Source organism: Bombyx mori, chromosome 11 (assembly GCF_030269925.1).
Source record: "Bombyx mori chromosome 11, ASM3026992v2".
NCBI lineage: Eukaryota > Metazoa > Arthropoda > Insecta > Lepidoptera > Bombycidae > Bombyx > Bombyx mori.
In genome coordinates this window covers 18,517,916-18,544,017 of record NC_085117.1, presented here as the reverse complement: position 1 = coordinate 18,544,017, position 26,102 = coordinate 18,517,916, and the positions used below count along the sequence as shown (strand labels likewise).

The window sequence follows — 26,102 nt, the reverse complement described above, 5'->3', positions numbered from 1 at the left end:
AAATCACTTTTACGCTTCGATTATTTACCGTTTCCGAAACATAAATTTCAACATAATCGATCCGCGATTAAATCGCTAATGGATTTTATTCAGATTTATACTACAAGTCTGTGTCAATGCCTGTGTATATGATGCAAACGAGGAAAGATTAATTCCGCTTGCGATTTCTTAATCGGATTAATTTTGTTGTGTCATTCATTACTTGTACTTATGAAATTGGCATAGTTTTTTTAATATTCATATTTGTATCGCTAATGGTGTTATGAGTCAGCATGGATAGATACCAATATTTTTCCGAGTGAAGCCTCGACATCACTAACTCCATAAACATGGTGGGACGAAGCTCATCTGCCGATTAACATCGTAGTATATAATGATTATGAGCCTTTAAAATAAACAAATACTTTGCTTAATTTTTTTATTGCCATGCTAGACAGACGTGCGACCCACCTGATGGTAATTTATTATCGTAACTAAATAGACAATAAGAATGCTAGAGGTACAGGTAAGACGCCGCTTACGTGTATATGTATCACTTTAAACTTGTGTCTGAAGTGGAGAACTCTCTGGGGCGAGTCTCCGAGTGGGGTGAATCGAACTTAGTTCAATTTAACTCGTTGAAGACACAAGTTTGGGCGTTCACTGCGAAGAAGGACCCCTTTATCATGATGCCGCAATTCCATGGAGTATCCATGCACGAGTATCGCGATACTTGGGGTCGACATTTCGAGCGATGTCCAGTTTCGGAGTCATTTGGCGTCCAAAATGCTGGGAGTACTCAACAGAGCGAAGCGGTAATTCACACCGGGACAAAGACTTTTGTTTTATAAATCACAATTCCGGCCTCGCGTGGAGTACTGCTCCCATCTCTGGGCCGGGCCTCCCAAATACCAGCTACTTCAGCTGGTATTTGGGAGCGGATTGTCCGTAATCCCGTTCTCATGGATCGTTTGGAACCTCTGGGTGTGCAAAGGGACTTCGTCTCTCTCTGTATTTTGTACCATCCATAGGGAGTGCTCTGAGAAGTTCTTTGAGATTATTCCATATTCTCGTAACATCGCACCGTCCGCCACCGGAGTTGAGTTCATCCATACTACCTGGAGCCACTGCGTTCATCCACAGTGCGTTTCCAGAGATCTTTTTTGCCACGTATCAACCAGCTTTGGAATGAGCTCCCCTCCACGGTGTTTCCCGAGCACTATGACTTGTCCTTCTTCTCTTCACGAGGCTTGTGGAAAGTACTTAACGGTAGGCAGCGGATTCGCTCTGCCCCTGGCATTGCTAAAGTCCATGGGCGACGGTAACCACTCACCATCAGGTGGGCCGTATGCACGTCTGCCTACAAAGGCTATAATAAAAAAAAGCTTACCAACTTTGCATTTAAAACGGCGCTTAAGATTTGGCTGCGATCAATCTATTGCCAGCTTCAAGAGGCGCAGTCGACTCTCAAACGGGCCGCAAACTCGTCTGTCTTTGTAAATTAATAAAATAACAGTTATAAATTACGACAATTATTCACTAATTATCTCACATCCTCAACCCACACACGTCTGCGCGGTACAGTAAAGTCTGTGTCTGTTTTATCACAATCACATTCCGTTTGGCGTATGTGTGTGTGAACGTCGCACATTATCTATTTAGTCGTGTAGTTGAAATTGTTTTTATTGAGATTGATAATAGCTATTTTAATGTCATAAATGTACAGATGTCAAGTGGTTATCCGGGGTTCCAAGCGTAACGGATGACGATTCTATTGCATTGGAATAAAACTAGTTTAACCCTCCGTAGTGTCACGCATGTTTCTTTCGCTGTATGTACATATAAGTATAGAGAAAGTGACACATCATACCCGTGCGGGCTGATCGATTTCCAGCTCAGGGCTTTTCCTGTTGTTATTGAATTTTTGTTTGCTCTGTCGGGTGAACGAACTCACGGCCTGCCTAATAATAAGTCAAAATCGACCCCCTTAAATATCACAGCGTATTTATTGTATAAAATCTGTTCTATCAAATCGGTCGGATTATATACATATTATAATAGATCATTTGTAGCAGAAATACGCAGAAGGATAGTATCTACCGGTGTGACTACATACACCGTCCCAAAGGTAATAGGTTTTTCTTGAGAAACGATTGATTTAAAATCGTAAATAAAATCTGAATTTGGCGTACCAAATATAAGTGAACCAGTATTTTCTCTGGTTTTCATGAGTCCATAATTTCGCGTTTTTTTTTAATTTTCTTTATATAATTTGGGTCGATTGGAACACTTTACAGTTTTCGTGGTCACGGATCGCCCGTAGTAGTCGTAAAATTAGTTATAATTAAGCGAAGCTGTATCCTACTTCGTCGGAAACTTTCCCTTGTCATTATAGACTCAAATCTCTTCACGTATCCAGCACACGTACGCGAACGCACAGCACACATGTTTACCGGAATGTAATTTATCTTGATGACTGGTTTATTGTTTGTTTTCTTTCGTCGTGCTTTGTGATTTGAATAAGTAATGTTTGTGGAGCTCCTACAGCACCTGTTCATTGTTCAGTAAATTCATATGTCTCGTTTCGAAGGGCTGTTGGTAAGGATACTATTAATTAATGTAGGTTAAGGTTATTCTCTAACGCTATGGGATATCCATTTGAAAATCTCGTTTGAGTAACAGTTCAGTGGCAGGCAGAGATTGGACCGCATACTGGTGACGTCTTGATTTTCCTAAGGTATTAACGTCTAAATCAAAATCAAGAAATATATCAAATGCCTAAAGATTTTCTTTTATTGTTACAGAGGAGTGTTTCCGTGGAAGAGCAACAGTTCATCTAAAAGCCACGACTCCTCGTCCTCTGGTGTATCCTGGAAGCTATTCGGAAGCAAGTCCAGTGGCAATGTCAGTTCTAAAACATTGACCACCGAAAACCCGAAATCGTTGACGCCTGTATCTTCAGCTTCGAATACTCCTCATCATCACAAGAGGCAGGGCAGTTCAGCCAGCGAGAAACAGTTTGAAGATTTAGTCGCTAGCTCCATAGCCTTGATTCAGCACGATAGGTGAGTTGAAAAGGAACTTGTGTGTAGGTTTGATTTGGAAAACCTTCGTCTTAAATAAGAGACGAAGTGTTGAGAACTTTCCGTGGGACCACACGTTTATTCACCCCCGTCCCGGAGGTCAAGCCAGGGGAAAGAGGGTCTGTCCCGATCCCCAGTAAGGGGGCACGACAACCCCACAGATGGATTTATTCTAATTAAACACAAAGGCAGCGACTTGGCTGTGCCCCTGGCATAATAAAGTGGGTGCTATGTTGGTGCATTAAACGTAGACATTAAAAATGAAAATGAAATAAGATTTTTAACCCAAAATATTTATTCAACTACCGGTCATATTAAATGCTTAATAACATTCGCGTATTATCTAGTGGTTAGTGTTTATTAATCATTAGTTTTGGATTTTGACCCGACACGGTCTGTATTGATACAATGGCATATAATAAGGAGACACCACTAAAAACTACAGTCGACACACTTCAACCATTGTTGAGATTTCTATCTGTGGGTTACGAAACTAATAATAGCCACAACTGAGTTCATCTGATCTATAAGTAGTAAACAGAATAAAACAACCATCGTTTGAAAATAAAAACAACACGCTTTATAGCAAGCCGTTCTAAAATACTAATATTTTTTATATTGGTGATCTTGTTCAGGATATTAGTATGTACTAAAAATAATAAAATAATTGTACCGTCATCGGTCTTTGACGCGTGTTCGATAGATAATCTGACTTGACGACATGTCTTCCGTGAAAATAACGTTGAAAGATTCCAGTGAACTGAGAGACACATAGTGATAGACCGAGAGAGAGAAAGAGACAGTTAAAGTTAATAAAAGCGTGTCAATAAAGTGTCTTGTTTTGTTTGTTTATGTGAGCTTAGTTTTTTTTAAACCACATAATGGATCTTGATACGGTTTCAGTTAATAAGTATTTTTCACCGGAAAAAATGTATGAGTTATATTCATAGAATGTCAAGAAAAGTCGACATTTGCTTGGGATATCATGTACTTTAAACTTATATTATAGCAAAAAACTTTATTTAAAAAAATACTCGCAAATGAGTTATGTATTCCTATAAAGAGAGATTCCGGTGCTGAGCTCCATGTATTAAGGGACGTACGTCATTCCGCACCCGCTTGCATGGGGGTAGCGTGGCTGAGCGTGGTTTGTTGCTGCACCGCGATCCCGACAGATGTTTGGACCAGTCCATTGCCAACGAGGGTCTGCGGTTGTTGCTGGAGTGTTTGAACTTGTGTCATCTGAGTGTTTTGCGTGGACTGTGTGGTGTTCAGCTGCCCGGCTATTGTACCGGCTTGACCCGTGACTCCAAGAGCGTCAATGAAATAATTTGTCATGTGGGCATGTACTTATTTAAAGTTAAGTAGAATTTCAATGTAATCTCCCGAGGCATGCATACAAAGCCGAAGCAGGTCGTTGTTTGATATTTAAAAGTGAAAGGTTCAATGACCCCTGACCTATTTAACATAGAAAAACGGATAATCCTCGACTTGAGTGTGCCTCCTGACCGACATTCGTTGTCCGAATAAACACGATTTTCGCGTTGGTCACGCTCTGACAGACATAAGCTAATAAATAACATTAAGCGTACTTTAAAATTAACTATAACGAAACTAATGTAGTTAATTTACTTGTTACGTTAATGCAATTTTAATAAGCTGTGGTGAAAGACCATTGTTTTTGTTGGTGCAAATATGGGCTTCGATATGAAAGGACACATGTGTCATCTGATATTTAGCGGGTACTGGAGTCTAGAAGTCTTAGTTTTTTTTTACAACAGCTGTCGTACTCCTGTCCGGCACGCATGACATCGCTGCCGAATTATACAAGGATATCCAACATTTGTGGTCTCAAACCATCATCGAACCTCTTTATACTATTATTTCGACTATCTTTAACATACGAACTCCTAGCTCGACTATTAAAGCGTTGAAATATAGGGGGCTATAAAAACCATTCATGCAAACAACAAAAGGCTTAATAGGCAGCGACTTGGCAGTGTCCCTGGCATTGCTGTCGTCCATGGGCACCAGTAACTACGCACCCTCAGTTGTGTCGTATGCTCATTTGCAAACAAAAACAATAAAAATATATCCACAAAAACGGCTTCGAGTATGGTCATTACGTTTATACATCACAAAGATTCTCAACTAACAAGATTATAGTCATGCAAAACTAGAATTACATTGCGTTAACACGCGTAGCATGATAACGTTTGCTATTTAAAACGTGACGCGAAACCTTACATACCGAATAATCTTATTAAGATTAACTTTTTTTGATTATTTGTTGATTTCGTTTACAAAAATCGGTTTTTATTCGCTGTTTTCGGTCTCTCACTCGCACTGATCAAATCGAAAAGTATCAATACTTTTAGACAGAAATATACAGTAAAAGCTCTTTAGTCATATGGTATTATGTTCCGTAAATATGCCGCGAATACAGAAACCCGTGAATATGGAATGGTAATTTACACATATATGGGGTTTATAGGGGATACGTTCCGTACTTGACAAAACATAAAACATACTTTTTGTAATAGTTGTAATAAGGTATATTTTACTTTTTTATTAGTCCATTTGACGACGCGCTTATAAAGGATATTCGGTTAGATACCTACCTACATATTGGAATCCTATTTATTAATGAGTATTTATGTACAGAAGTACAAATTAGATTCGCAAATAAAGAAATCTTTAGCCGTGTATATTGGAATTGGGTGGATTTTTTTAAATCCGCATATAGTGAAAACTCGAATGAAGGAAGCTTTTACTGTACCGCAACACTGTTCGAAGTCTGACTCTTTTATAGCTTTTTTTTACGTTCGTACTGCTGTATACATTGTCAGACAAGTTAATATTTGCACGCAATTCGTTCGCCAATATTTACGAGATGACTCTGCAGATAGAAAACATGTCTACAATTACGTAATGAGAAGTCTTATATGAATATGAATGGAAAGGGGAAATTAGGCGTTAAATTAACAAAAAGTGAATTTCTTTAGAGTTTAATCTCGCGTCTAATACTCATTATACTCGAAAATATCAAGAGAAAATTAGACTTTGTTGAAAAAAAAAAGTTTATATAATTTTGCATAATTTTAATTTCCAACTTTTTTAAAATTCGTCGCTAAATTTTAGACATACTTTTACGCTTTAATGTAGACTTTATTTATTGTTTAGATGGATGGACGAGCTCTCGGCCCACTTGATGTTAAGTGGTTCCGAACTCCACCAACATCAACACCGTCAATGCCGCCACCCATCTTGAAACATGAGTTCGAAGTCTCAGTATTTTACAGTACAATGGCCCCATTCTTCAAACCAAAACGCATTATTACTTCACGGCAGGAATAGGCAGGGTGGTGGTACCTATCCGTGCGGGCGACAAAACGCTTTAACACCAATAGATATTATGTATTTTATAACTAAGTAGGTGTTGTGAATTTTCACACTGCCCAGAGTCCACGAATATAAAAAAAATTGGAATATTATTGTTCGTAAAATTAATAAACCTTAGATTAAATCGTCATATAGTTTACATATTCATAGAAAATAATATATTTGTTTGATTACTATCTGCTGGAGCCATCATCTATAACAATAACATAGTCAATGTTGTATCTAAAATATGACTAAAACTAGCGACCCGCCCTCGCTTCGCTTCAGAAACATTAAAACACACATGAAACAAAAAAAATAAAATAAAAAAAAAGTAGCCTATGTTCATCAGGGACAATGTCGGCTTCTAATGGAAAAATAATTTTTCAAATCGGTCCAGTAGTTTCGGAGCCTTTTCGAAACAAACAAACAAACAAACAAATCTTTCCTCTTTATAATATTAGCATAGATAAAATGTTCACTTCTACGGTTGGCGAAAACACTTTGAATTCTCATACGACCCAGGATTCTGAATTTTCACCGCGCGCAGCTGCAACTTATCGTGCGTAATTGTATTAATGCAACAGGAAATACCAGAGCTAACTACCAGCTACAGTGCACCAGAGTCGGGCGCGGACTCGATACAGACTGTTATTAGCGTTGGAATATGCTTAAAATTGTTCCACGTATCATACGTAGCTGTGTTGTTGGAGAATTAAATAGTTCTCTGTCCAATATCAATATAGCATTGTTGTGATATATCGTCTTTTCGCATTAAAAGTGTACAATTTCCAAAAATATACGAAATTGAGTTAATATGTGGAATCATTTGGTTTCACCAGTATTTTTCTCATAAATACTGTCAAAAGAGCGTTGTTTAGTTTTAGTTTTTTTTTAAAGTTTATATTTTGACTTCTATTACGAAAATTAATACATAATTTTATCTTACTTTAAAAGACAGATAATGTAACTGGTAATAAAAAATAAATGTTGCAAAGATTATTACCTTAAACCTTTAAAACACAATCCTGTAAAATTAGTAAGTTTTGAGATTATGCAGTTTTAATGCAAGTGTACCATATCAGTGTGCTTAGTGCGAGTATTTAACTTCTCGATCGCGTAAAAGCTAACTCAAATTAGTATGGAGTTGGAACAGCTTCCCTTCGTTTGCCGCTAGGGGCGCTGTTCTAACTCCATACGAATTTGAGCTCCATACATAAGCGCACAGAAGTCAAAATAACTAATTGACAATGCTTTTCGACCGTAAAAATAGTGCAAAAGCAAATAGCATTTTATTTATGACGGTATAACAATAGTTTCAATGAATGTACTATGTTTATGTTTGTAAAGTGATTGTCTATTAAAGTTTCAGCTTTACAGAGTGTTTTACTTATGTAGTTATTATTGTTTTGATATTGACTTTTCAACGATAAACGACTGTCTTGTTCTTTAATACGCATATCGTTCTATGGTTTTTCGGATATAATTACGATTCGGATGCGCGTTAGTTCGATAATCGTTAATAAATCGATTTACGATTATGTATGTCAGCAGTATTTATTCATGTCGGGCGACATTTTCTGTAATGTTGTTTTTGACCTTTCAGAAACTATAACAACGTAATGGTGTTCATCTGGTGACGGTTCAGTATTAGTTGGATTTTAGATATCTATAGTCTTAAAGTATGTTTCCCAGCGAATTGTTATTTAATTTGGTTCTCTTCATTAACCGAATCGACTAAAATATCTAGTAAATTGTAATGAAACTCTCCAAAAGTAAACATGGTATTCCTCGCCATAAAGAAAGATAAATCTTCCATAAAGATTTGTAGATTGTTGATCACCCAGAGCGATTCTTCCGATTTCTAAAGTTTTAAAGCTTAACTGCTTGAAGTCTTCAAAAGTTCATTTTCTACGCAGTTACGTTAAGTCTTTCTTAGTTCAAGCAAGTTCACGTGACTTAGATATTATATTATCAGTGTTCGACGGTGATGATAATAGCTAACGAAAGCTTAATTCGGGACGATAAGCGGACAGCTTTGACTAAATGGTGTTATTCGGAATATAACCGTCAATTAATTAAAATACAAAATAAAATACAACCTAATTTAATAGTAATTTCCCATCAAAAATATTCGGTACCAAAATGATGTAGCATCCGCATCTAACGCAGCTGAAATACGAGTGGGTCTTTTGTGCTGTTTGGGTCCAACACATACTTTGGATTGGTGTGTGATTGAGTGACCACCTTATTCATACCGACACTCGGCGATGAAGTAATGCAAGAATATGACAATTCGTGCACACTGTTAAAACACACGACAAATAAATTTTGCGCTCGAGAACGGTCAGTTGTCACAACTCCGTTCGTAGGGTATCTTCAAAATCATATATCCGAAGGAAATGGCTTGGAGAACATCTTTTATTGAGGACGAAACAGTAATATTTATATCGTTTAAAGTATGTTTTCACTGAATACCGTAACTAAACGCAGTAAATGTTAATTATAAAAAAAAGATTGAAGCTATTCGTGACTGCACACGTTTACGTGGGTATCCTCGGAAATTACGTTAGGGGATATCGGATAGAATGTTAATTAAATGCTCCCCTACATTCTGTATCGATGATTTTTATTTATAGTATTGGTAATGTTCCGATTTTTTGTTTGTGTTTAGTGGACTATTTTTGTTTGAATTGTAATGCAGTTAATTAAGTAACAATCCATCAAATTCATGATCGTTACGAGGCATCGCTACGAGAAGCACGTGGTTCGGTAATCACAAATTCTTATCATAAACTGTGTGATTATAAACTAGTCTTAGAGAATCTTTTGTTTTGTGAAATAAAAAACGTTTTTATGCAAAAAAATGCGTTTAAACTAAAAAAACCTGTATTGATCAATTGATTGACCAATTTAATCCAGATTTTTTGGTAACATCACATTGTACAATAGTCCGCGATTAATGCCGTCTACTAATTTTTATTTGTTAAAAGAATTGTCTTAGTCTCCGTGCGCTGACCCGTCAAACAATGGCTTGAAGTTTTTTGACTTATCATTATTTTCACGTTCATCTAATTCTTCGTTCAACGCCACAATTACCTTTTGTAAGCGTTACGTTATTAATTAATTTTCATTTAGTGCAATGAAAATTATTAAAGTAAAATGTAAATAAGTTATCACTTTGTTATCCCCACGGCCTCGACTAAATCCCTTTCTCCTAAAGATGGACAATGAATATACTTTACATTGACATGCAAGTTGAGTTCGCTTAAGTTAATGACAGCTCGTATACATTTCACAGCACAAAAATGGTCAGAAGATTTTTGTATTCAAGTTAAATGTTCACAGTTGTAAATGTAATTACAGTAATAGTAACCGACTAACGTCCTGTCCAAATTTAAGACGTAAACTTTGTATTCGAAAAATCTTTATATTAATACGTGAAGCAAAAACTTTGTATCCCTTTTTATGAAAATTGCGCGGACGGAGGAGTATGAAATTTTCCACACTTATAGAGAATATAGAGAAAAAGTGCACAATGCTAATATTTTTTTTAAATATTGCATAATCTATCTATCAGCCCATGGACGTCCACTGCTGGACATAGGCCTCCCCCAAGCCTCGCCACAAAGACCGGTCCTGCGCTGCCTGCATCCAGCGGATCCCCGCGAACCTTAATAGGTCGTCGGCCCACCTTGTGGGAGGCCTACCCACGCTACGTCTCCCAGTACGCGGTCGCCACTCAAGAACCTTCTGGCCCCAACGGCCATCTGTTCCGCGAGCAATGTGTCCTGCCCACTGCCACTTCAGTGTCGCAATCCTTTGGGCTATGTCGGTTACCATGGTTTTCCTGCGAATCTCCTCATTTCTGATTTGGTCTCGCAGGGAAACTCCGAGCATAGCCCTCTCCATTGCTCTTTGGGTGACCTTGAGCCTTCTCATAAGGCCCATTGTGAGCGACCACGTCTCAGTGCCATATGTCATCACTGGCAACACACACTGGTCAAAGACTTTCGTCTTGAGACACTGTGGTATTTGTGATGAGAAGATTTTACGTAGCTTTCCGAACGCTGCCCATCCGAGCTGGATTCGACGGTTGACCTCTTTTTCGCTTTTATATTGCATAAAGATACATTAAATCAATAAAGAAAACATTACACACACTACATACCATGTATTTGACGCACACACGCATGCATACTATTTATTGTCAAACTTTTGTTCTTGATGTCTGTGTTCAAATTGAGAATAGATTAAATATTGTTTTTCTTTATTAATATTTTTTTATAGAGAGTAGCCTTGGCGAAATTTGTGATTATAGAAGTATAAAATACATAATAGTGTACAAACTTACAATTCCAACTAATTATAGTCGAATTTCGACTACTGCGGGACCTCTAGTATAAATTATTCCATGTATACATATTGTTATATCTTTTAACATTTCATTCAGCATAACCTAGTTAGGGCTCCGACATTCATTACGCCCTTCGTTGAAGCGTGAAGTCTGTGACCAAGACGAACAAAGAAAGGAAACGGGACGACGTCTATTCACAGAGGACACATAAAAACCGATAAAATTATAAATAGTGAACATTCATTTTCGGAATGTCCGGTCACCGTCCTCGTCGAACCCGTCGCTTGCGACGAAGGGCTCAACGAGCGAATTAATTTATAGACACAGCCCACTGAGTTACTCGGCGGATCTTATCACTGGGTCGCGTTTCCGATCCGGTGGTAGATTCTGCGAAGCACGGCTCTTGCTAGGGTTCGTGTTAGCAACGTCATCAGGTTTGAGCCCCGTGAGCTCACCTACAAACATTAGGGTTACGCTGAAATAGCCTCTCAAGGCTCTCAGCTTAGGTAGGAAAAAAAAAAAGAAGCGACGAAGGGCTCAACGAGCGAATTAATTTATAGACACAGCCCACTGAGTTTCTCGCCGGATCTTCTCAGTAGGTCGCGTTTCCGATCCGGTGGTAGATTCTACGGAAGCACTGCTTTTGTAGGGCAGGGCCAGTGTTAGCAACACTCCGGTTTGAGCCCCGTGAGCTCATCTACATGTTAGGGTGAAGCTGAAATAGTCTCTCAAGGCTATCAGCATAGGAAAAAGAATATCGGAATGTATGACGGACGAGGCTGTTTGTATTTTTGTTTATGCCGCGTACGGAATGTTTACGATTCAGGTGCGAGCTTGGAATGTTGAATGAGTTAAAGTGTAATTTATGGTCATTAAAAATGTAATGATGAGATGTACTGTATGGTATTTCTGAGTAATAATAGGTATATGTACTTATTGAATCGCGGCAATGCGTTTCTGTTTTAAAAGAATAGACACGTGCTTTCCTTGCTGTTGAAGTCTTCTACTAGGCAATAATTTGCTCAGTCACTCGCGTATATCGTTGCCTATATCTTCCCTTGTTTTGTAACCAAATTTCATCCACGGCTTCAAATCCTGATGTGTTTGAAATAAAAACTTCTTAAGTAACGTTGTGATCTGAAACTCGATAAAATGAAAAATCGAGACAACCATAATATAAGATACCAACATATTATCTGTTCATCTATGAGCGGTGACGGACTTAGTCTGATAGATAATGAGATAGCACACTTCTAAAGATTCCACTTCTACAGCGTGTGAATTACATGAGTATATTTTTTTTAATATACCGCGCGAATGGTCCGCCAGAAGAACGATGCCTTAATTATAAATTTAGGTTTGAAAAAAGTCTAGTCTAGGTTTAGTCTCATAAGGAACTTTGACAATACAATAATATAGATAACACGTGTGTCACAATGATGTGTAGCTAATCTTTAAATAAAAAAGGTAATAAAAACAAATTGAAATAATAATATGCATCAATGTTCTATTATGTTAGTTAATTTTTAACGTTGAATGTAAGATTAGATGCATTTATTTCTTCAATTAGTACGATAACTGTTCGGTATTTAATGAATTATACATTTATACAAACGCGATTCGCTTTCTTGATGCAGAAATGTTGTTAAATAAACAGATTTATTTAATAGGACATTTAAGGCGAAGAGCATTAGTTTTTCAAAACTGTGACAGCGCATTGTATCTTACGTTAAAAAAAAACGTTGATAAGTTTTTTTTATTGCTTATATGGGTGAATGAGCTCACAGCCCACCTGGTGTTAAGTGGTTACTAGAGCCCATAGACATCTACGACGTAAATGCGCAACCCACCTTGAGATATAAGTTCTAAGGTCTCAGTATATTTACAACGGCTGCCCCAACCTTCAAATCGAAATGCATTACTGCTTCACGGCAGAAATAGGCGGGGTGGTGGTACCTACCCGTGCGGACTCACAAGAGGTCCTACCACCAGTAACTATGATTATGCAGGGAAAAAGTATCTGTAGTATACTATGCCTTAACAAAAGTTGAATATGCGATGTGTATGATCAGCGAGCAATGGACTATGTAAATAAATGCTGTGTTTAATTTACATTTCACGGCTCATTGAAAGCACTTAAATCTCATTACTTTAATTATCACTTCTCTCTTGTCAGTTGTACATTTCCATTAACTGAAACTGAATTTATGGAATCGACAAGAAAGGGATTTCTTTTTAACAGTGTGACATAAGAATTTTCAGGCTCTTGTGGGATTTAATGGATTATTACGGTGATTAGGAATCGATCAAAGTACTCGTAATATACGTGACAAAAACACCTTCCTCTTGTGGTGCAGTAGCTAATGTTAGATTTAGACCGATTTTGTTCGTTTCATATAACTTTAAATAGAATACATGAAATCTGAAAAGATGGTGGAACTCATGCGACGTGACTTGTGTACTTGTAAAATAAAAATAAATTAGTCAAGTTCGGAATCAGCGTCATCGAATTTACAAAAAAAATTAAATAAATGAAAAAACATTTTCCCAAACAAAATGTTTATGGGTTAAGTAACTGTCAAACTCAGTCAAACATTTAATGTTCGTCCTGTTGATACGGTAAACTCTCCACTCAAATTAAAAACCGTATTTAAATAACGATTTCGAATCGACAAGATATATCGGTTAATGGCGTATTTTAGATTGAAAAAATGTAGAATGATGTCAGTAATAGAAAAGGATTGATATCTGCCGTGAGGTAGTAATGCGTTTCGGTTTGAAGGGCGGGGCAGCCGTTGTAACTATACTTGAGAACTTAGAACTTATATCTCAAGGTGGGCGGTGCATTTACGTTGTAAATGTCTATGAGCTCCAGTAACCACTTAACACCAGGTGGGCTGTGAGTTCGTCCACACATCAAAGCAATAAATAATATATTTTTTTATATTTTCAGACCATCAAATCTACCAGCGAAATGTACGGAAGAGGCGATGAGGCACAAGGCGGAGCACGCTCGCATGGTCGAAGCGGCTCGGAGACGCGTGGAACGTGAGGCGGCGGCGAGGCATGCGAGGCTCCAGGAGTCGCTGCGGCTGGAGGAGCGCCTCGCCAGACACGCGAAGGAGTGGATCCAGAACATATTACCCGATTGGACTAACATGTAAGTTTCTTGTCCTCATCTTACTTAAGACTGGTCAGTACGTCAAGCACGAAAATTTATCGAATTCATTATGCTTTTTTTTTATTGCTTATATGGGTGGACGAGCTTACAACGCAAATGCCGGTCATCGTTCACGTCGAACCCGTTAGGTCTCCCGGCTGAGCCTTTGCTCGCCCACCTGCCCTGGTAAAACTGGAAAGGCCTCCGGGCCACCAGTAACTTTTCAAACATAAAAAAAAGAAATATGTCGAGAAAAAAAAATATCATTTCGACTAAAGTAGTTAATTATTATTGAAAAATTCAACAACTTACGTTGTAGAAAATATTTTAATAAATATAACCTTAAATAATTATTACAAGAAAACGTGCACCTAGAGTGATTTTATTTCGCAAACCGTGAATGGTACTCAAATACATCTCGATGGTCACTTTTCATATACACAGTTGATTCTCCTTACCTCTACCCTCCATAGTTGTAAACAGCCCATAGTTGTAAACAGCCATTAACGACGTCATCCAAGGATGAGTCTGTTTGTCTATGCTAAAAGTGTCACATGCACCTAACCGGGTCAAGCGTTTCGTTACAAACAATGCACTCGTGTTTGTTTACGCGCCGCTTTTTGTCTGTTTATCCTTTTACTTATTGTTTGTGAATACAAAAAGAGAAACGCAATTAGGTTAGGTTAGGTTTTTTTTTCTTCTGCCATCTTGTACTAAAGTTGCCAATCGTCCACTATAATAACCTGAATTATTTTTTTGACGGTTTGAACTAGCGAATAGCCGGCCTATGAAAACTGTCAGTAGAAATACTCAGTGCGATAAGACACCAAGTTTCTCGTCGAACTCGTCCACTCCGAACTAACCCATAGACACAGACCACTGAGTTTCTCGCGTGATTTTCTCAGTGGGTCGCGATTCGGCGGTAGATTCTGCGAAGCTCTTGCTAGGGCTAGTGTTAACAAACTGCTTCAGGTTAAGCCCGTGAGTTCATCTACCTGTCTGCGCGTAACTGGGATAGCCTCTTAGGCTACCAGCGAATAGGTAGGTAAAAAAAGACATCAAGACCAGCTCTGATGAATTTCTAGTAAATTTAATTTCTATTTTAGGAGAAACGCAAAGAGAACTCACGAACTCTGGTGGAGCGGTCTGCCGCCATCGATACGCGGCAAAGTCTGGCAGCTCGCTATCGAGAACAAACTGAACGTCACCTCGGAGACGTACCAGGAGTGCGTCGCTAAAGCCAAACAGAGGCTGCACGAGTCGCAAATGAGGAGGAAACGGTTAAAAGTCAACAAACGTGAATGTTGCTGTAACAAAGAGCAGGACAAGAACTACGAGGCAATAGATAAGATGAAGAGCGACGATCAACATCGGAAATTCGACGAGATGCTGTCGAAGACGGACGCGAAGATCGATAAACTGAAGACGGATGACGAGAAACATCGACTTGGCATCCCGAGGAACTTCAGCGAGCAGAATTTGAAATCGCACGTTCCCGATGCCGAGCCGAAGAAGTGCTGCTCGAAATCGGACCCTAATCTCTTGGACTACAACGACGAATGTTCAATGGAGTTGATCCAGCTCGACATAGCGCGGACGTTTCCCCACCTGTGCATATTCCAGCCCGGGGGCCCGTACTTCGACGTGCTGCACGAGCTGCTGGCCGCCTACGTGTGCTATAGACCCGATATCGGCTACGTGCAAGTGAGTTTCATGTACATTTATTACCACTGCACCGCCGGCATAGTACGTTTCCAGATATCTATTTTGCCACGTACCATCCGGCTTTGCAGGCTTATCAATTATTGGTTTTTTTTATTGCTTATCTGGGTGGACGAGCTCACAGCCCACCTGGTGTTAAGTGGTTACTGGAGCCCATAGACATCTATAACGTAAATGCGCCCACCCACTTGAGATTTAAATTCTAAGGTCTCAAGTATAGTTACAACGGCGGACTCACAAGAGATCCTACCATCAGTAATAACGCAAATTATAATTTTGATTACACGATGTTATTCCTTCACCATGGAAGTCAATTGTGAACATTTGTTGAGTACGTATTTCATTAGAAAAATTGTTACCCGCCTGCGGGATTCGAACACCGGTGCATCGCTTCATACGAATGCACCGGACGTCTTATCCTTTAGGCCACGACGACTTATATTATTCGCTGTACATTTGTGTGCTACTTACTACGAGGACGTATGTTGCAGGGCATGTCGTTCATCGCGGCCGTTCTGATCCTGAACATGGAAGCGCCCCAGGCGTTCGTGTGTTTCGCGAACTTGCTGCACGGCGGCGTGCTGCGGGCCGCCTTCACCAGGGACGGAGCTACCATGCAGGTACCCGTGGAACCTTGCATAGATCTAGTCACTAAGAGACTGGAATGTCTACTGAGTTTGTGGCCGGATCTCCTCAATGGGTCGCGATTCTGATCCGGTGTAGATTCAGCGAAGCACTGCACTTGCTAGGGTTCGTGTTAGCAAATTCTCTCAGGTTGAGCCCGTGAGCTCACCTACCCGTCCGCACGTAGCTGGAATAGCTCCTTAGCATACCAGTGAATAGGTAGGGAAAAATTGATTGAAATCTTGAGACGTCACAGGAGAAGTCGCAGTTGCTTATTGAAGTTAGACTTCTGATTGAAGTGAAACTTTTAATGCGACTTCCAACAAGGTTGCCGTACTAGAACGAGACAGAGCGAGAGTGAATGCGTGGCACTCGAACGCATGCGCGTAGTGTACCTGCTATAGGACAGCGCGAGCATTAGCAACGAGTATCTCTTATACACAGCATTCCTTATTACAAGAGCAATATCATTTAAGGATGAAAAATTAAGAAAGCCATAACACTACACATCGAAAAAGAAGTTTCACTTCATTCACGTGCACCAAGTTGCACGCGCACTGTCTTTTATTAGAGCTGTCCCACACTCGAAGTCTGAACGTCGTATGATCGTCGTATGATTGCAGCGCCTATGGAAGGCCTACACGACGCTGCTGCGGCACAATCTGCCGGGGCTCGCGGACGCGGTGGCGCCCGAGCTGTACCTGGTGGAGTGGCTGTACACGGCCTTCGCCAAGGCGATGCCGCTGGACGCCGCCTGCCGGGTTTGGGACGTCTTCCTGAGGGACGGAGACGAATTCCTCTTCAACACTGCTCTAGGTCAGTTCTTTTATAGCGCTGCGTTCAAGGTGCGTCATTAATCGAGCAAATAAGGGAATGTTGTACTGGTGGTAGGACCTCTTGTGAGTCCGCACGGGTAGGTACCATCACCCCGCCTATTTCTGCCGTGAAGCAGTAATGCGTTTCAGTTTGCAGGGTGGGGCAGCCGTTGTAACTATACTTGAGACCTTAGAACTTATATCTCAAGGTGGGTGGCGTATTTACGTCGCAGATGTCTATGGGCTCCAGTAACCACTTAACACCAGGTGGGCTGTAGGCTCGTCCACTCATCTAAGCAATAAAAAATAAAAAATGAGAAATGATGTCAGGTCTATTCTTGTCTTATATATCAAAACTTTCATTCATATCTACGGCCAGGGCAATTGCGCTGCTAAACAAATTTCTGTCCGAAATCCAGGATGCTGACGTGTTTACCGATAGTCGGGGAATACTTTTGTCTAAAATAATGTTATTTTTAGCATAATAATAATACTTAATAATTTTAATAATGTTTTTTGTGTTAACGAGTTAGGCGTTTTGGTGCAAACTGTTAGCCTGACTTTGCATTGAATTGAATAAATAAACAAATAAATAAAAAATCTAGAGTAGGACGTCTGATGGGTTGATACTACCGACATGCCCTATCTACCGCGATGCGTTCAACTTCCGACATGAAGGAAGGATTCATTCCTTCATCGCGCCGACTGGACAGGAGAGCTCTCACCACCTCCAGCCCGCACCGAGTTAATCAAACAACGTAAACTAACCGTAGGCATGCGCTCAATTGCAGGCATTCTTCATTTGTACCAAGACGAGCTGAAGAACATGGACTTTATATCGGCGGCGCAGTTCCTCACCAAGCTACCCGAGGACCTGGACCCCGAGGCGCTGTTCAAGAGCATATCGTCGGTGTCGATGACCCTGGATGGCATGAGCTTCGAGGAGCTGGTCTCGTGCTGCGAGGTGGACTCGAGCCTGGACGATGACGTCACGGTCAAGTTATGATATCCGAGGAAGTGGAGTGAGTACGGCTTCCGGCACATCGTGGACGCCCTGTCGTTCCGGGTCGGCCTGTGTAGTCCCGCGGACAAGTAAGTCTGAATAGATAACCCAATCTCGTCCCACCCCCAACGGCATAAAGTCGGATTTACGTTACTTCATAGTTTTCTTTCAACCATTTACAACTATTAATCGAAATTCGACCATAATCACAGACACCTCAAAGTTCATATTCATTTAATGTATGTATAACAAACACGTTATAATAACGTTAAGGCTCTATTCGAAATGTTGTAATGTACATCCGAGTTCACGCCATTGTATGTCTCTTCCTCATATAATAATTCGCCATTGAAATTCAAAATTTAGATAGGACTCGAATTAATAAATTGTATTCATGTTTTTTAGTAATATTGTCGATTGTCTTGCGTGTAATAAAATACTATAGTTTGGCGGCCATTTTGTGATTCGTGCGTAAATCAAAATGGCGGCCAGACAGTACGATCTTGAATTTTGACGTGTTGTAAATAATATTATAGATATATAATTATAATAAAATAAAAATTTAACTAAGACTTTCACGTTCCGAATTTATTTAGATTTGAATTACAAAAACTATTAATGTAAATATTTATTATTTGATAAGAGAATCACTGTTAAAATTTCACATGTCTAGTAAGTGGGTACATATCATACATTTATTTATATTGTTATTGAGTTAACAAATACATTTAGATGCAGAAAGGTGTTTCGAAAATCAAAACTCAGTAAAAAAGTTGCCATATTGAATAAATAATTTGTTCAACTTAAAGGCATAATCGCGATGCGCCCCTTTTAGTTTATTGTAAAAACAATATCGTTGTATAATAGAAGTAATTTAATTCATTAAATATTCTAGTATCAACAGTTTTTTGTTCTTATGACTAATAAAATTATCATCAATAATAAATATTTATTTACTGTTTATTAAACTACACAATTTATTGTTTTTCTTTTGTGCGATCCTTTTATGAATAGCTATATAAAAATTTAAGATATAAAATTATAATGAAACACATTAATTATTTAAAAGATATTGAATATGGCAGTATCCTATAAAAAAAATTATGTCGTAAAAGAGTTTTTTTAGAATCGTATTAAGCGGATGGATCTTAAAATGAATCTATTCGACCGTGTACCTGTTTGTGTGTTAATATAAAGATATTATAAGATTAATAAATAATATAAATAATAATTATGTCATCTTGTCTTTGTGGTAATTATTTATCTATTTTTTGTATGTTACTTTATTGTGTGATGCAGATGTTATAAAACACTTACGGATTAATCTCTCTGTTGTTATTTGACTTATCGACGTGCCGACAAATCGTGTTTTCGCATTAAAAGTGTACAATTTCCAAAAATATTCGAAATTGAGTTAATATGCGGAATCATTTGGTATCACCAGTATTTTTCTCATAAATACTGTCAAAAGAGCGTAGTTTACTTTTAGTTTTTTTTTTAGTTTCCTATGTTTTGACTACTATTAACAAAATTAATACATAATTTTATCTTACTTTAAAAGACAGATACTGTAGCTGGTAAAAAATAACAAAAAAAATGTTGCAAAGATGATTAATATTAAAAATATCACATGTTAAACCTTTAAAACATTCTCCTGTAAAATAAGTAAGTTTTGATATTATACAGTTTTAATGCGAGAAGACGAAATGTCAGATGTCAAAATAATAAGATAGGCTTAAAAAAAATTTTTTTCGTTCAGTAAATTATATTACTTTACTACAGTTTTCGTGGATACGGACGACCATAATGTAATATAATGACAATAAAAAACGCGAGATTAAACCGTAAAAGTAGTTTTAACTCCATTGAGTACAGTGTAGGTCACCGGTGTCCTACGCGGCGCTCTGAAGTCAGTATGTCGATTTCTGTTACTAAGGCGCCGAAATATCTAGTAGAGTCTGGGATATTTTTTTTTTTTTTATTATGCACATAATACACATTACAAGCTAAAAAGATACACAAAAAATAACAACAAGTAAAAAAAAACAAAAACTGGCTTGTAACATAAGCCATGCGCGCACGACTAAAGAAGACAAAGTACTGAATTTGTACACAATGTTCCTTACAACTATACGACAAAACAACACGATAACTAAAACCAATCTAACTTATAATGTAAGGAAATAATTTCACTCAAGAATATCCGAAGATACTGAGAATGAATCTATTTCTAAGAGACCTAAAATATTACATTTCCTTAACAATAACTTAACGGTAGGCAGCGGCTTTGGCAATCCAAGCGCCTTAGTAACAAAAATCAACATAATTACTTCAGTGCGCCGTGTAGGTCACCGGTGACCTATACCTGGCAATCAAAGGGTTAATTGTGTGTACGAGTTGCGAAATCCGAAGAACAATAAGTGTGAACTAATTAAGTAATATTATGAAAAATTAATTGAATGGCACTTTATTAATTATATAAATTTTCAATAGACCCAGATTGAGATATTCTTAACAAAATGTTTATTGGGTTTTATTAAATGATTTGCCAGCAACCGCCAGTACGGTTTGTCTTCGTTTTACGGAACCATCATATAAATATATACACATAAAGTACATATTAAAGATATATTATATTATTATGTAGTAAGTTAATATTTAAGGAAACCAACAACGAGTAGTAAACCGGCCTAATAGATAATTTGTATCATTGAACTATTTGTAAATATATACATATATAGTTCGCTAGAGATATATTATTATAAATAATTAGATATAATGCGGTATATTATTATGCGTTAATATATTTTGTACTATGTAAAAAAAATATGTGTGTACATCATTATACGCTATATAAGGGACGCTACATCAAAATCTCCAGCAAATAAATAAATTCTGATATTCAGTTAATGAGGTTGGCTAAACACGCCAGTGTCTTTAATAGTATTTGATTTGATTCTAAAAATATATATATATTTTTTAAATCGAGTACAGTACATAGGCCTTAAGCGTAATTCAATCGTCATGACTTCACCACAGACTCGGGCCGCGTTTCTAGAAGATTCTAGAAGGTCCGGCCTGGCTCTTTTCGAACGAGATGTACAACATACAAAATATTACTAGAATATTACAAATTGTATTTTCAAGTCACTTAGTGTTTTGTGAAAGACAGTTATTGTCTCGTTTCGTATGTTCCCACAGAGCCAGATACTCCTAGTATTGATCCTTCGAGTATAATTATACTATACTAGGTATATCTATATAGTATACCTATTATTTATATTAGTATTTATACGTACGTATCTGAGATTCGTCAGTTCGTGTACTCATTGAATAATATATTTATTTACGCGACTGCTGAAAAAGGGTTATTTTTTTTCGAGCGTATGTATGTAAGTAGTGTAATTCGTTGGTACCATAGAACGTGAACCTTTTGACGGATTTCAACATATGAGTCGTCATTTTTACGTCCTGACGGGTAGATGAGCTCACGGGCTCAACCTGAGAGAATTTGCTAACACGAACCCTAGCAAGAGTAGTGCTTCGCTGAATCTACCATCGGATCGGAAACGCGACCCACTGAGAAGATCCGGCGAGAAACTCCAATGGGTTGTGTCTGTGGCTTAGTTCTAACGGCGAACTCTTCGTCACAATCGACGAGTTTGACCAGTGTGCTTAGTGCGAGTTTTTTAACGTTCTCTATAGCGTAAAAGTTAGCTCATATTTGTATGGAATGCGATCGTTTGCGTACGTTTGCCGTTAGGGGCGCTGTTCCAACTGCATACTAAATTGGGTTAACTGTTACGCTATCGATAACGTTAAAAAACTCGCACCTAAGCACACAGGACGGTGACCAGACGTTTGCACTCGAATCTTTTTAAATAACATATAAAATACAAATATTCGTTTTTTACGGCGATAGTTCTTTATCGAAGTATTGTTTAATTAATTAATCATGAAATATTAAATTTATATAAATTTTAGTTATTTTGATACCGCCCAACGAGATAAGTATGTTTATACGGAGGAAAAATTTGCAGAATTTTAAACAAATTAGTTCTCAGCGCTAAAGGCAATTGCAGATATCAAAGATTGAATTTTCAAATAACATGTTGGTCTAACACATTAGATTATGTCAATGCGACCATTTTTAGCTTAAAATTTCATTAACGTAACTTTAAAACTCGAGATCACAGAAAAATACAAAATTTTATTTATTTATTAGATCATTTCTAGATTTAAACTTTTATTACGGATGTTAAATGATAAAATGTGTGACTTAATGTTACGCCGATTCTATTTGGTGCGAAAAAGGGACAGAGATACATGTTTATTTTCACGGTACTTTTTATTCTAAAACTATATAAAATATAAACTATAGCGTATAGCGCCATTTTGGTATAGAATTGATATTAAACGAAGAATATTTTGAATATTATTTTTCCATAAGTTAACCTTTAATGACGGCTTCGATAATTAGGTCGTATGTGAAATAAGTTTGAGACTATATAAATACAAGGGACTGTATCATCTAGCTCGAGAAAGAGATAGCGCTAGCTCGCTCACAAATACAACCGTTAAATTATAATAAGCTATGAGGAGGGACGAGCAAAGTATTATCGCTGTCTCGCTCAAGTTCTCGATAGATGTAAATTATCACCCCGAATTCAAACGAGTGGCTTCATATTTTGTTATTTTATAAGGTAGGTAAACAAATCAGAAAAGCATGGAAAATAAATTTAATTAAATAAATCATTTGAATCGTTCAAAGAATAGTGAAATTTAACTGCGACATTTTAAAATTTAAATTCGTTTGAAGTACGTAATAATTATAAAAACAAACGTGATTCGGACTGATATTATTAATGTTAAAATGCCATTTAAAATAAGTCTAGTTTTAGGTTATTTGTAAATATAAAAAATACAATGTTTAATTAAAACGAAATCATGCCCCAATCAATCATTTTGTAACATAATAAAAATAAATATTGCGAGAAAATTTGTTTTGTTTTTATTTGGAAGATCATTCATAAAAAGTATGTATTCCATTTTACCACTCTTACTATACTATTTGTACTATACTGAAACCTTAAAACTCTTATATCAAGGTGGATGGGCGGCGTTTACATTGTAGATGTCTATGGGCTCCGCTAACCACTTAACACCAGATGGGCCGTGAGATCGTTTACCCATCTAAGCAATAAAAAACTATCAAACTTGAACCACTCGAAGGTGAAGTTCAAATCGCGAGGATTGATCAAATCTTATATCCATCTCATCGATTGCCTAAGTTACTTCGCTCGAGCACATACACAATGTGATTTAATGATATGAAAATATAAGCCCAATGCGCATTTGGTGTTTACCGAAGTCCGTAGGCACGTATGTGCGGCTTGACCTGTAGCGTAGCGAGGGAGGGCAAAAGGGGTCATCATGGCCCGGGCGCTACTCACAAGGGACGCCAAATGCAAAACAAAAAAAAACTGGACAATTTTAACTTTTATTATAATTGACTTCTGTAAAATATATTTTAAATTTAGTGCTAGTGTTATATAATAAATTTATTTAAAAAAATTAATTCGTCAAAAAAAAGAAAAAAAAAAGAACACTAATAGTCTAAAAAGGTATTGTGCCCCGGACGTGAGTTAAGCTCGCTACGCCACTGGTCGCAACCTACCCAGGAGTAAATTAACCCACAGACACAACCCATTGAGTTTCTCGCCGGATCTTCTCAGTGGGTCGAGTTTCCGATCCGGTGGTAGATTCCTCGAAGGACTGCTCTTGCTAGGGTTAGTGTTAGCAACGTTGTCAAGTTTGAGCCCCGTGAATTCACCTACTTGTTAAGGTTAGGTACGCTGAAATGGCCTCTCAAGGCTCAGATTAGGACAAAAAAGAGAGTAAATAATCCGACTATGTCTCTTCAGTTTGCGTATTGTTCATATAATAGTCAGTATTAAAGTACTCGAACATACAAGTCCGGCCCACACCAGCTACTGAAGCTGGCAAAATCTGTTTTCCAGTGTGTAATACAATGTATAAGTCCATGCAATGTAAAAGTCCACGGGCAATTACCATCGCCCAACCTTATTCTGCCACGAAAAAAACGCGTGTTCCGGTTCAAAGTTTTAAATACCCGTTGAGCCATTAATATTATATGTAACTGATTAGATATATTATTTTATTATTTTAATGAATTACGAATGTAATTAAATTCTTTATAACTATAATTTATGAATGTTAGGTATATGATAAGTTGACATTTTAGTAATCCTCAATTCTATATTTATTTTATATTTTCACACTTTTTATTTAAGTAAGAACATGCTGGAATGTTAAAATTTTATAATAGCCGTCTGGTGTAGTGGTAAGTGACATGGTCACTACACAAGGGGGTCGCGGGTTCGAATCCCGCCAAGGGAAGATATTTGTATGATAAATATAAATGTCTTTTCCAGGGTTATGGATGTCTATTAAATATATGTATGTGTATAATAAAAATCTTACATTTATATCCGTTATCTGGTACCTGTAACACAAGTTCTTTACGAACTTATCACGGAGCCGGTTAACGTGGCGTGATTGTTAGTAAATATTTATTTATTAATTATTATTATTATTTATTTATTATTATTATCTATGTACCATGTCTCTGGAAAATAAATCATTTGAATTTAAATAGAAACTTCAATTCCATCTCTCAAAATGAGTGGCGGCATCTGTTATCTATGGGTTCTAATAACCACTTTACATTAGGTGGGACGTGAGTTCGCTTACCCATGTAAGCAATAAAAAAGGCGCATCCAAAGCCCCCTAAAAGAGTTAAACTATTTGTTTTAGACATCCGAGTCCCCTGCAAAGCAAGCTATGCTTGTTCCTTATTCAAATATCAAGACATTCCAAGGCATTCCAATATGTTTTGATTTATTAGTTAATGTAAGTGCAAGTCGTTAGTTATTGTAATTTTGACAAATTTTTCAGCATCTCTTCTTATGGTTGTTCATGATGTTGGTATTAGGAAAATTGAAACAGTTTTCATCTAATTCTTGTTCCTGATATTTTCATTAATTAGTACTCAAAAGTAACTAATATTTTTTTTATTGCTTAGATGGATGGACAAGCTTACAGCCTACCTGGTGTTAAGTGGTTACTGGATCCCATAGACATCTATAACGTAGATACCGCCACCCACCTTGAGATATGAGTTCTAAGGTCTCAGATTAGTTACAACGGCTGCCACACCCTTCAAACCGAAACGCATTACTGCTTCACGGCAGATATAGGCAGGGTGGTGGTGCCTACCTGTGCACAAGAGGCCCTACCACCAGTAAAAGAACCAGTAAAGAAAGCTTAAGTATAGCTCTACAGTAGACAACTACCCAACAAGCATTTTGTTCACAAATGACTTCCACTGCGAAAGTCCAACGTCTATCCAAAAAGTTTTAAAATGAATTAGATGCTTTTTCGATTTAATCTGTCATGTCTTAAAACACGATATTGTCCTGCAATCAAGAATGGGTCTAATGCCCCAAGCGGTGACCGCTTAACACCAGATGGGAAGAAAAATTATTTACGGCAGTAAAAATGATTTTTTTTATTGCGTCGATGGGTGGACGAGCTCACGGTCCACCTGGTGTTAAGTGGTTACCGGACCCCATAGACATCTACAACGTAAATGCCGTCACCCACATTGAGACATGACTTCTAAGCTCTCCATTTTTACAGAACAACAGTACAAGTACAAGGCTGCCCCGCCCTTCAAACCGAAACGCATTACTGCTTCACGGCAGACGTAGGCAGGGCGGTGGTACCTACCCGTGCGGACACAAGACGTCCTTTTTTTTGTCAGGAGGAAATCGTCGGACTTCACTGGGGATGGAGGGCGGGGCATGTCAAAGTCGAACCGACTAAAACCTCCTGTCGCTCAACAACCAGCATCCAAACCTCGCATGAGACAGAGCTCATGAAAAGGCAAAGGGGG

General features: G+C 37.9%; 1 protein-coding gene across 2 annotated transcripts in view; it reads left to right on the top strand.

Moving 5' to 3' along the window:
* The window catches only part of LOC101737037 (TBC1 domain family member 14), a 64,920-nt gene extending 41,797 nt beyond the window's left edge, over positions 1 to 23,123 (top strand). For both annotated transcript variants that reach the window (XM_038013649.2, XM_038013650.2), the window contains exons 2-7: positions 2,784 to 3,044; positions 13,754 to 13,960; positions 15,067 to 15,664; positions 16,174 to 16,302; positions 16,930 to 17,122; positions 17,913 to 23,123. In XM_038013649.2, the coding sequence (XP_037869577.1) occupies positions 2,784 to 3,044; positions 13,754 to 13,960; positions 15,067 to 15,664; positions 16,174 to 16,302; positions 16,930 to 17,122; positions 17,913 to 18,127 (1,603 nt within the window). In that variant the 3' untranslated portion in view covers positions 18,128 to 23,123. The remainder of the gene's footprint in view (positions 1 to 2,783; positions 3,045 to 13,753; positions 13,961 to 15,066; positions 15,665 to 16,173; positions 16,303 to 16,929; positions 17,123 to 17,912) is intronic.
* The last annotated feature ends 2,979 nt before the right edge of the window (positions 23,124 to 26,102 follow it).